Below are 11997 nucleotides of genomic sequence, written 5' to 3' on the forward strand. Positions count from 1 at the left end.
TTCAAGTGCCTTGCTTCAAACCACTTAATAATATAAATTCTCATGAAAGACAATCAACGTAAGCTCACGCAACAAATGCTCATATCTATTTTTGTGTTGAGGTGGGGGTTGCTAGACTTGTAAGAAAGCAGAACCAAACATGTTGCTGGCTCTTTGGCACCACCCAGTGGTTGATAAGAATAGCATAGTTGTGTTCTGAATACTAAAAAAATGTACAAGGTATGAAAACCTTTACACACCACAGATGACATTTGTCAGATGATGCCCTTAGGCTCAATAAAAATATGTACTGCTCATAACACAAGAACCAAATGTCAGTGAAAATAGTGCAGTTGACATCAAAAGGCATGTCAGTTAAGAATGACGTGTGGCATTTCTACTGTATCTAAGAATTAGGCTTATCAGCAGTATCTTAGTGCTTGTTGATCACACACTCAGCATTCTATATTTAAGCAATAAGGCCAGAGGAGGTGTGGTATATGGCGAATATACTACGGCTAAGGGCTGTTCTTATGCATGATGCAACGCGGAGTGCCTGGATACAGCCCTTAGCCGTGGTATATTGGCCATATACCACAAACCCCTGAGGTGACTTATTGCTATTATAAACTGGTTACCAACGTAATTAGAACACCAAAAATGTTTTTGGGTCATACCCGTGGTATACGGTCTAATATACCACGGCTTTCAGCATTCAGGGCTCGCACCATCCGCATTATAATCTAATTTATTCCATTCAGTATGTTGACATTTACAGCTCGACTCCACCACACTACTAGGAGTGGTCTTGTTCAGATGCCCCCCGCCAGTAGTGGAGAGGTCTCTGATTGGTTGAGAGGTGTGGTGATGCTGTAGTGCGGTGAATCATACATGTGATTACTCTTTAGGTCCGCCTCTGCCCGCAGCGTTATTTTCTACAGATGGGAAATGGAGCACAGTTGTTAGAAAAGTGGTCTTCAATTTCTGCCCCAGAGAGCTATGGGGTATGCAGGATTTTACTGCAGCCCAGCAATAACAAATGTGGCTCTAGTGATAAAGTAAGTGAATAGAGGAAATGAGGATGAGAGCTGTAGTACCTGGAAGTCTCGGATGTAGGTGAGGAAGAAACTGACAAAGGAGAGAGCCAGAGACCACTCAGAGATGGCGCTGATGATGTGAGGGATGTAGCCCTGCAAAAAACATAACTGTTACACACGCACACACACACACAGAGAATAAGGTTACTAACCGTCTCTCCAGGTATCCAGTGCAGTTTATGGGCCACGTCCACTCCAGGCAGACTGCTGTACATGATGAGAGATGACACAAACACAGAGAAGAAGTCAAGGAGTACAACAGGCAGGATCTAGAGCCGTGTTACAGAGGGCAACTCTTGCAGTTGTCAGAGGTCCTTGCAATTTGTGCAAGTTATCAGCTTCCATTCACTGTAATTGTCTAATAGCAACAACAATCTATAAGCAACAATGAATCATGATTTCATATTTGCATGTTTGGCAGAAATATAGTGGAGGATACTGCTGATAATGCTGGCAAAGGTCCACACTCCAATGCTGAGTCGGACCCAGAATATACTCTTCCCGTGGACGTGAGGCTGCATGTACAGAGACACCAGCGTCTGCACCAGGATGTACAGGGCCCCCACACCAAACGTCAATATCGCCCCCACCAGGTGCATGAAGAACAGAGTGGTTTTCTGTAGAGGGTGAGGGGAGGTATTGATTTACAGTATCACAGCTACATACATGATTGTCATTATAGGAAAAACTGGAACAAAGACTGTAGAAGAGAGACCGAAAGAAATCGAGAGACAGATATACACAACAGGACACAACTCAATGGGTACCTGGAAGTTAGCGACGATGCACATGCCAAAGGAGCTGGTCCATCCCAGCACCAGGCCCAAGACGTTGAGTTTATGGAGCTTTGACTCCTCTTCGTCTGTCAAGGCTTGGACCTGCTTGTAGCGTACATACATGGTGGCTACACCTGCCACAACAAACATGATCACACATTAAAACAGTCACAAATTCAGTCCGATATACACATGATTTCAAATTGATTGCTAGATTCAAAAGAGGACTCAGGGAGGTAAAGGTGATGTTACCTAGGAATGCTGACATGTCCAGCATGATTCCAAACACACATCTCTCTGGGGCAACTGTCCCTGTGTCACTGAACAGAAACATGACAAGCAGAATGTCAGTCACTTCCTATTACAATGCAATGCCTACTTATGAACCGAAGTGATTTCAGGTATAAATGTAAAAAGACAAGGATAAAAGGAGGATGGTGTTTGCATTTGGGAATCAGCCTATATCTGACCTGATGTATGGCACCAGTGGGTCCACATGTCTCAGCACCACAGCTGTGATGTAATCGAAGATGAACGTGGCTGTCGTCCATAATACCAGAGCTACTGGTAGAATACACAGACCTTCCTGGAACCACCACATGTCCTCTGTTCTGTGTGTGTGTGTCAATCCACCAGTAGCCTATCCAAGTTAAACCACTTGTGCTGGTGTGTTGTCTTCACCTGTAGAGCATGAGGTTATGTAAGGTGCCAGAGTGCGCTGTGGGCACACACACTTAAATAGCTAAATCTGCACACTCATTATTAAGAGACTATGCATTCCTCCCACGTGATCTCATTTCTCAGTTCCTCTACTACTGTTTCTGTGCCTCGATGTACTAGCAAGTAACTTTAGAGAGAAACAGAAACGTTACGGTTACATTTGCTAGGCCACAATGCGTACATGATACTGTTTAATCGGATAAATAGAGAGTGAACAAGCTACATAGAATACGTAGTCAAACATATATGTGTATAAAATAACTGGAACTCTGCCAATATGACCCTATTGTACCTTCGGCGGTTCCTTTGCTGTCACCTCATCACACGTCAATTGGTCTCACAAAAGAAAAAATTAACTGCGAGAATGCAGAAAAGCAAAGTTGTAGTTTACTCTTCTGATCGCTATAATTAAATGTACATGACACGGATTAGGATTTATGTCATGCTCTCTCAACTAAAAACGTAATCCCTTTACTTCCTGTTAGTGTTTCAGAAGAGGCGTGGCCTTGAAATACACGGATTTTTAGCGAACGTCAACAGAGAGGATCTTTCATGTCAATAATCTGACAGTAGAGACAAAAGTTGCTTGCATGCTGTCTGTTACTTAAATTATGATATGATGATGATAAATATATTTACAAACAGTGCTTGACTTGGACTGAAATAGGTCATTTTGTCTGCCGGTACTGTTTACATTTAGGTGCAGGAGCTCCAGAATACTTTTGAGTTAATATCAAAATCAAATCAAACTTTATTTGTCACATGCGCTAAATACAAGAAGCATAGACCTTACCGTGAAATGCTTACTTACTTATTCTATACGAGGAACGTGAGCTCAAAGGGTACAACATTTTAGGTGCCGGTGTTGTGTGCCACAGGAAGTATTAGACTCTAGTCACAAAAGGAAGTGGTTATTTCAGCAATAATAGTTTTTAGAGCCCTCTACTGTTCTCTCTACCCATCCCTCAATCCCCCATCCCATCGTGCTTTTCCCTCTTATGGCTTTTCCTACATTTCTTTTACACTTTTTCTGTTTTAGTTTTAAAAGAAACGTAGATATAGTAGTAATAAGAAAATAATAATAATACAATTTGTATTCTGGGCGAAAAAGAAAGTTCAAATATATAAGTCAACATGAGTGCATATCCATAATCACAGTAAACTGTTATAATAATAGAAAAATATAAGAAAACAATTAATAAATGTATAATAATATAATAAACAAAACTATGACTGAATGTGCCTCCATGAAGAATCCCCTCCCCAATAGGTCCCTTTGCCCTCAATAGGACACCCCCAGCACCTCCACCTTTCCCATCAACCTCCCCGCACCCCGCACCCCTCAACCACAAAACACAATAATGCTATTAATAATAGAAATTTAAATAAAAAATATATATACCAAGATATATATACACATACACACATGTACAGTACATATACATAAACATATTCACAGGACACTCAACTTTTCTCTTATCTCTTTTCCTACATCAGATATGCAGGTGACATTTCCACCTGGATGACAGCACACAATCAGCAAGATGGAGCTGCTCTTCATCCGAGGGAATGCCTGCCCATTCTCAGGTGTTAGATAATCTGAGATGATCACATGTCATTTACATTCCAGCCCTTGTCAGCTCCAGATTTGTCTACTTCAACTCACACCCTGCTGGAATCCCTGCATTCTCAGATTCCCCTCTGTTGTTAATCTCTATATTGTAATCAATAAAGTGTTTCAAAATGCTGTACTTTTATTAACATAATTTATATGTTCAGATCATTCCTGAGAGAGAAGGGGTGTAATATCTCCAGATGGGCGTGTGGTACCCTTCCTCACCCATGCCAACAAGATGTTACTCTTGTTGGGTCTTTGCCTTGAAAGTAAGTACGAGAGTATAAGTAATGTACAATTAACCTACTGAAAGTATACTGACTAAAAGGCAAAACAGAACTGTCAAATTATATTATAGCTGTGTCTTTGTATACTTGCGAATTAGAATCTTAAGTGTAACATAATTTTGTTGGGGAAAACTGAAATGCCCATCCAATTTTTTCCCCGGTTTGCTGAATGTGTTCTGAAGGAGGAGTCGATTGTCTTTTCAAATACGGACAAAGATGTTATCATCATGAGAGAAGAAAAAGGAGTCACTCTCCTCCAAAACACTGGAATGTTCAATTTCTAATTTAATATAATTGTAGATTTTTAAAAAAACATTTATATGGATCTTTCAAGGTTATCTTTGATCCAACTTCGGACTAGAAAGCCACTAAAACACATGTATTTAAATAATTATGTTACAAGAAACCTATACTATTCCCTTGTTCCCTGTTCCCTGTATGCTCAGAAAAATACATGTAAAGATGTATAGACTACTTGACATTATGTTTTGCTAGATGACCTGAGCCAACTGTGCCTCTTCTGTGTGGAGGTGGACAATAATGAGGAAGACACTAACTGGGTAATTGCTTGTTCAATTCTAAAGGCACATTTTTAGGAGTACGAATTTGTATAAGCAGTAATCTTTCTAGAGGTAGCATCATCCGCTTTGTCCGATAATGAAATAATTGTAATTCAAGAAAATGTATTTAATATTTTAAATATATTAACATTTTTCATCATACATTTCAGATTGGTTGTGACCGCTGCCCACGATGGTTCCACCAGTCCTGTATGAAAACCATCCCATCATTGGAGGATTATGTCTGCGATGCCTGTCAGGACTAGGTTAGCCTTGAGTTCTAGGCGACGGTATCACCTGGAAAACGTTCCATAAAAAGTGGACTAAATGTTCAGTCGATCTGTTGCAGCTTTCCAATATTTGTTTATGTTATTTATTGTCTTTTTATATTCGATTTATTGTAATTTTGTATCGTATTACGCAAATATCGAAATGTGTATTTCTTAATTTTAGTTTGTTAACAAACTTAACTTTCTGTGATGTTTTGTGTTATTGTGTGATAATATTTGTGTATTATAATTATTTTCTTAAATATTACAAAATGTTTCTAAAATAAATGTTTACGTTTCTTTATACTCTAATTTTGCTTTTTGTGGCACACATTACTGGTCAACATGAGCTACCAAAATGATTCAGAAATGTGCCAGGCCTTGCAGTCCCAAGACAGAAGGGGGGGGGGGGAGAATTTCGGCAGGCAAGAAATGGCCTTGCCGAAATCCCCTTATTTTTGTGGCTAGTCAAATACTTTCTGTGGATCACATCAGAGTCAAATAATTTCTATAGAACAAACTTTATGTCAGGATAGGCAACCAAAATTCATAATTAATATATGTGTGTTATATTAAACATAGAGGAGGGAGTAAAATGTAGTCAAGCAATAAACATTTCAGAACAACTACTAGTCGAATAAGACATGGGAGAGATGACGAATTTTGGCAAAGAGATTTATTTATAGACTAATACACTTGACACAAGTACATAGCTTACTAGTGCCTCCCCGCGATCAAACCGACATAAAAATAAAATGAAACGCAGCCTAACATGATCAGAAATCTCAACTAGCAAGCAAGTCACAGCAATGAAGAAATGAGTGCGTGCGCGTTCACGCGAAAAGGGGGGGGGGGATTCTGGCAGCGGGTAGCTTTTCGGCACAACACCTGTTCTCAGCTGGTGAGCTTCTGCCAAGTCAAGCACTTAATACAAATCCCTGTATTCATACCGGTAATAGCAATTTAGTGAACAATTTAGTATGGACCATTGAATCAACTAAACATCACAAACGGTGTAAATATCATTCATAGACATTAAAACCAGATATCAACACTTTACACATAGTAACACTAGAGAGCAGTCTCAAATTGTAACAATGTTTCTACCAAGAAAAATATTGTATCCTATATCCACCAACAGTGACGTAATTTGTCCCGCGCTCAGTTGGCGCGTCAACGTTTCTCACGCGCAGATTTTTTTGTTCACTTCAGCGCCAGCTCTCGAACCTAGTAAATTACTTTTAACCAAAAAAATGGTAGGGCAGTGAAGCTAGCTCGCTTTTATATTACCATATATTTCAACAAGTTTAAAACAAAAGTCTTTAGCAAAATAAGGATTTTTACTTTGATAGCCTGTTTTGTTTAGGCCAAAATAGGTCAGGTTTCTTTCACACAAGCTAGTTAACGTAGCTAGCTAGCTAGGTTCGAGGTTAGCATAACGTTAGCAATAGGCTAAAGCTGTTAGTTGAACCAGTTCTGTAGCACATTTATCTTCTTTCTTGTCAACCAGCAAAAGATGGCAACTCACAATGGATGTGCTCTGAAAGGCAAAGCAAAAGGCACTAAAACCACCTCAGGCAAAACCCATATGGAGGACTTCAATGGGAGTTTCAACAAAGAAAACCTTCAAGGTAACTTAGTTAACGTTATTCCTGAAAGCTGGTAGCTTATAAATCATGTGTTTTTTTCTTCATGACATACTATCTAATAGTCTACTTTTTTTCTTACAGTAGTTGAGGCTGAGACATTGAGAGGAAGGAAACGTCTCTCAGAGGCAGATGATGACATTGACATCACCAAAGGGTAGGCCAAGCATTTGTCACAAAGTGCAGTGATGTAAAGTACTTAAGTAAAAATACTTCAAAGTACTACTTAAGTAGTTTTTTGGGGTATCTCTACTTTACTTTACTATTTATATTTTGGACAACTTTTACTTCATTACATTCCAAAATAAAATAATGTACTTTTTACTTCATCCATTTTCCCTGACACCCAAAAGTACTCGTTACATTTTGGATGCTTAGCAGGACAGGAAAATGGTCCAATTTACACACTTATCAAGAGAGCATCCCTGGTCATCCCTACTTCCTCTGATCTGGTGGACTCACTAAAGACAAATGCTTTGTATGCAAATTATATCTGAGTGTTGGCGTGTGCACCTCGCTGTCAATAAATACATTTAAAAAAATGAAAATTGTGCCATTTGTTTACTTAGGGACAGATCGAAATTGACTCGGGGGGAGGGGCTGGTCCAACTCAAGGTGTCATAAAAAAATGCACCCCCTCCCTAAAGTTCAAAATATTTTCACATGACCCTCCCCTTGTACTGGTAATATAAATTGAACAACCTCCCCCCTCAGAATTAACTCAAAATAATGTTTACGAGCACAAACAAACAATGACTGTAGCGATGCTGTGGTTATAAATGTGAATATCTACTTTGCCACTTCAGCAGATTTTTGTGGCACAGTTGATGTCACGCAGGACTTCGGGCCAGAGGGTTGAGGGTTCACCAACCACCACAGACAAGCTCACTCTCCCTGCTTGTTTCGTTACACTACAATCAGAACTGGCTGCAAACAATGATCAGCTAGGGCTTACCCTGTGTGTACCTACATTAAAAATGGCGCCGACAGAGAGGGCTGCCTTGCTTCTAGCTCTTGAGAATTACAAGCATTTCGCTACACCCACAATAACATCTGCTAAACACGTGAATGTGACCAATAGAATGTGATTTGATTTAGGGGAAACTCAGATGTTCAACATTTTGATGCCATTCATAATTATATAAAATATATGCAACCAATTTGCCACCAACAGGTTTCTGTGCCAATGCACCACACAACCAATAAACAAGCATACCAACTTCTGGCACTTCAATTTCATGGTTTGCGTTTTCAACACCACAATAATAATGTGCTGCCGCACAGTTTGGATTGATTGATTGTATTTGTCAGTTAAAAAAATGCATATATACCCAAAGATTTTTTTAAGTGACTGATATTGCACAATAAAGTCAGGGACTTATTTAGATTGTGGTACCTGTTTTTTACATAAAAACATGTACAATTACATAGATACAGACATTACAGATCTCTCCAGAGATGTTTGATCGGGTTCAAGTCCGGGCTCTAACTGGGCCACTCAAAGACATTGAGACTTGTCCCGAAGCCACTCCTGCGTTGTGTTGGCTGTGTGCTTAGGGTCATTTGCCCCAGTCTGGGGTCCTGAGCGCTCTGGAGCAGGTTTTCATCAAGGCTCTCTCTGTACTTTGCTCCGTTCATCTTTCCCTCGATCCTGACTAGTCTCCCAGTCCCTGCCGCTGAAAAACGTCCTCACAGCATGATGCTGCCACCACCATGTTTCACCGTAGAGATGGTGCCAGGTTTCCTCCAGATGTGACGCTTGGCATTCAGGCCAAAGAGTTCAATCTTGGTTTCATCAGACCAGACATTCTTGTTTCTCATGGTCTGAGAGTCCTTTAGGTGCCTTTTGACAAACTCCAAGCAGGCTGTCTTTTACATGTGCCTTTTACTGAGGAGTGGCTTCCGTCTGGCCACTCTACCATAAAGGCCTGATTGGTGGAGTGCTGCAGAGATGGTTATCCTTCTGGAAGGTTCTCCCAACTCCACAGAGGAACTCTGGAGCGCTGTCAGAGTGACCATCGGGATCGTGGTCACCTCCCAGACCACGGCCCTTCTCCCCCGATTGCTCAGTTTGGCCGGGCGGCCAGCTCTAAGAAGAGCCTTGGTGGGTCCAAACTTCTTCCATTTAAGAATGATGGAGGCCACTGTGTTCTTGGGGACCTTCAATGGTTCAGAAATGTTTTGGTACACTTCCTCAGATCTGTGCCTCGACACAATCCTGTCTCGGAGCTGTACGGACAATTCCTTCGACCTCATGGCTAGGTATTTGCTTTGACATACACTGTCAACTGTGGAACCTTATATAGACAGGGGTGTTCCTTTCCAAATCATGTCCAATCAATTGAATTTACCACAGGTGAACTCCAATCAAGTTGTGGAAACATCTCAAGGATGTTCAATGGAGCTCAATTTCGAGTCTCATAGCAAAGGGTCTGAATAATTATGTAAATAAAGTATTTCTGTTTTTATTGGTAATACATTTGCCAAAATTTCTAAAAACCTCTTTTCACTTTGTCATTATGGGCTATTGTGTATAGATTGATGAGGGTAAAAAATATTTAATCAATTTTAGAATAAGGCTGCATCGTAACAAAATGTGGAAAAAGTCAAGGGGTCTGAATACTTTCCGAATTCACTATATATATATATATATATTTATATAAAGGAAGAGACGCTTAGACCTAGCCCCAGAGAGATAGAGATATGCCGGTGACAATGTACGAGACCGACATGCATTTCTTTATGTCAGATGGCTACTTTGTCTGCTATACAGATATAGACGTACAGAAGGAGGGTCATTTGTTAATGTTCGATCAGAATATTTTGTATGAAGATAATAATTATATTGTTAGATTATAGGAGTAACTGGTAGGCCTGAAACATTCTTCCTCACCTGAAGTTCAACTGTCTGAGTCAGTTGGAGCGCCGGGGCGCGCTGCCTTCATATCATAGGCCTGCAGTAGCTAAAGCTTAATAATAGACACACCATACCAAACCTCCACAAACGTTTCTAAACTTTATTAGGGTAATATTAAAATTACGTCAAGCCATTGTTTATAGGAAGAAAAAAAACACAACTCTCCCCAAATCACAAAAGAAAGTTTGACAACCCTCCCCTATTTTGGATTGCCCCTCCCTCCCAGTAAATGTTGATCTATCCCTTAATAAGGATTTTTTCTTTTGATACTTGAGTATATTTTTGCAATTACATTTACTTTTGATACTTAAGTATATTTTTGCAATTACATTTTCTTTTGATACTTAAGTATAGTTAAAACCAAATACTTTTACTCAAGTAATATTTTACTGGGTGACTTTCACTTTTACCTGAGTCATTTTCTATGAAGGTAATGTATATTTACTTTTACTCAAGTGTGACAATTGGGTACTTTTTCCACCACTGACAAAATGACATTAATTTGACTGAGGTGTAGAACATACAGTATTATCCTGTGTGAGTTAAGTTATGGTTCATATTGTTGTCATTCAATTAATATATTATGTCTTCATCCACAGAGGGGATATGATGACCATGTTGGACAGATTTGGAGGTATTGGGTTTTCCAAAGGATAATCTGATTTTCATGACTCTTCTCTACTAGATTCTTCTCTAATCTCTGGCCTTCTCTACTCTGGCCTTCCACACTGATTGGTACAGGGATTGTTTCTCATCACTGAATTTTGCTTTGCATGTATGAGCCTCTTTTTCTTCTTACTGCTAGCGGACATCAACAAAGCCTTCCTGGCAAAACGCAAACGCTTGGAAACGTTCACCAAGTCCTCTGTGAAGACCAGCCATCAGAAGATTGAGCAGTTATGGAGGGTCCAACAAAGAGACAGGTGATTAGATGTGTAGAGTGAAAGAAGGGTGCAAGTGTGTGTGTAACCTGATTTATATGATATCAATTCTGCAGGAGTAAAGTGACAGAAGACTACTGCACCCAGTTCAATGCAGTCTTCAACCAGTGGGACACAGATGTGCAGAAGTCCAAGGATAACGAGGAGAAACTACTGGTATTGCTCTGTCAGGCCTCTGAAAAATCTTCAACCTATTTCTATTCTCTACCTAATACAGAGTTACACTGGCGTAACCAAGGCATCTAAGCATAGGTGTGTGTGTTCCCGGCCATAGAGCATGTTCCAGCACCAGCAGAAAATGTTTCAGCACATGAGGGCCTCCCAAAGCCAGAGACTGAAGACTCTCAAGCAGCTGCTAGAGCAGTACATCCAGGTATATTCTCTCATAGTAGACTTTGTGATTTTAAATCTATGTCCCGGCTGGTTTTCTCACGCCACCTTGTTTCGCCGTGCTGGTAGAGCCTTGATACAATGGAGAAGACCCATGTCAGCCAGCAGGGTGATGTACAGGGCGAGCTGCGCCAGGAAATGGCACTGTTTCAGAAAAAGATCCTCATGGACACAGTAAGTAAAATGACAGATCAACTTACTAAACACATTGTTTACATGCCTTATGTCACCCTTAGCTTAGCTGAAACACTGCTAATGATACAAATTGATGTGCCATTTTGAAAATGTGAGTATACTACGAGCATGAGCATAGTATTTAGAAAATGACACTATTCATCATTTAGGTCAGATTTCAACAAACAATACATGTTTTTTATTAACAGCAACAGCAAGAGATGGCTACAGTGCGCAAGTCTCTGCAGACGATGCTGATGTAAATTATTTAGAATGGAGCCAAGAAGAATCAACTCCATCCAAAGGCTTTTTGTGTGTACATATCACTGAGCTGGGTTGTCTGTACTGCTTTATTTTATAACTGTGTTCCAGATAGCCCTTTACAATGGCCAGAGAAGTGATAAACATCTCAGGAACCATATCAACCTTGATTCTTTAATCTGCAAATACCAGTAATGGTTCCAGGGAGATGGGAGTTTTGAAATCTTAAAGTATGGTGTGTACATGTAGCATTGCATTTCTGTTATCAACTGCTTCATTCTATGTTAAATCTACTTAATTAAACCCTGATTAAGACAGGGATGGAGAAATTAAATGTGACTTTAGTTGTTAAAATGTTGCCAGGA

General features: G+C 40.0%; 2 protein-coding genes across 4 annotated transcripts; one reads left to right on the top strand and one right to left on the bottom strand.

Annotated features, from left to right (window-relative positions):
* Nucleotides 1-603: 603 nt before the first annotated feature.
* On the bottom strand, nt 604-3466 carry LOC120064619 (DNA damage-regulated autophagy modulator protein 2-like). 3 transcript variants are annotated; one of them, XM_039015236.1, is made up of 8 exons: nt 3384-3466; nt 2323-2533; nt 2105-2172; nt 1844-1986; nt 1516-1693; nt 1229-1311; nt 1077-1169; nt 604-914 (listed from the first exon to the last, which is right to left on the bottom strand). In XM_039015236.1, the coding sequence occupies exons 2-8, from the start codon at nt 2451-2453 to the stop codon at nt 792-794; spliced, it is 819 nt and encodes a 272-aa protein (XP_038871164.1). In that variant the 5' UTR covers nt 2454-2533; nt 3384-3466; the 3' UTR covers nt 604-791. The 3 variants fall into 3 exon arrangements, with proteins under 3 accessions (XP_038871164.1, XP_038871163.1, XP_038871165.1); XM_039015235.1 differs by lacking the exon at nt 3384-3466 and adding an exon at nt 2865-3060; XM_039015237.1 differs by lacking the exon at nt 3384-3466 and adding an exon at nt 2865-3061 and having other exon boundaries at nt 800-914; nt 1229-1283.
* Nucleotides 3467-10472: 7006 nt separating this feature from the next.
* LOC120065340 (synaptonemal complex protein 3-like) lies at nt 10473-11877 on the top strand. Its single transcript, XM_039016259.1, has 6 exons — nt 10473-10500; nt 10672-10789; nt 10864-10963; nt 11082-11180; nt 11267-11371; nt 11581-11877. The coding sequence occupies exons 1-6, from the start codon at nt 10473-10475 to the stop codon at nt 11632-11634; spliced, it is 504 nt and encodes a 167-aa protein (XP_038872187.1). The 3' UTR covers nt 11635-11877.
* Nucleotides 11878-11997: the final 120 nt, after the last annotated feature.

Source organism: Salvelinus namaycush, chromosome 20, assembly GCF_016432855.1.
Source record: "Salvelinus namaycush isolate Seneca chromosome 20, SaNama_1.0, whole genome shotgun sequence".
In the NCBI taxonomy this organism is placed as follows: domain Eukaryota; kingdom Metazoa; phylum Chordata; class Actinopteri; order Salmoniformes; family Salmonidae; genus Salvelinus; species Salvelinus namaycush.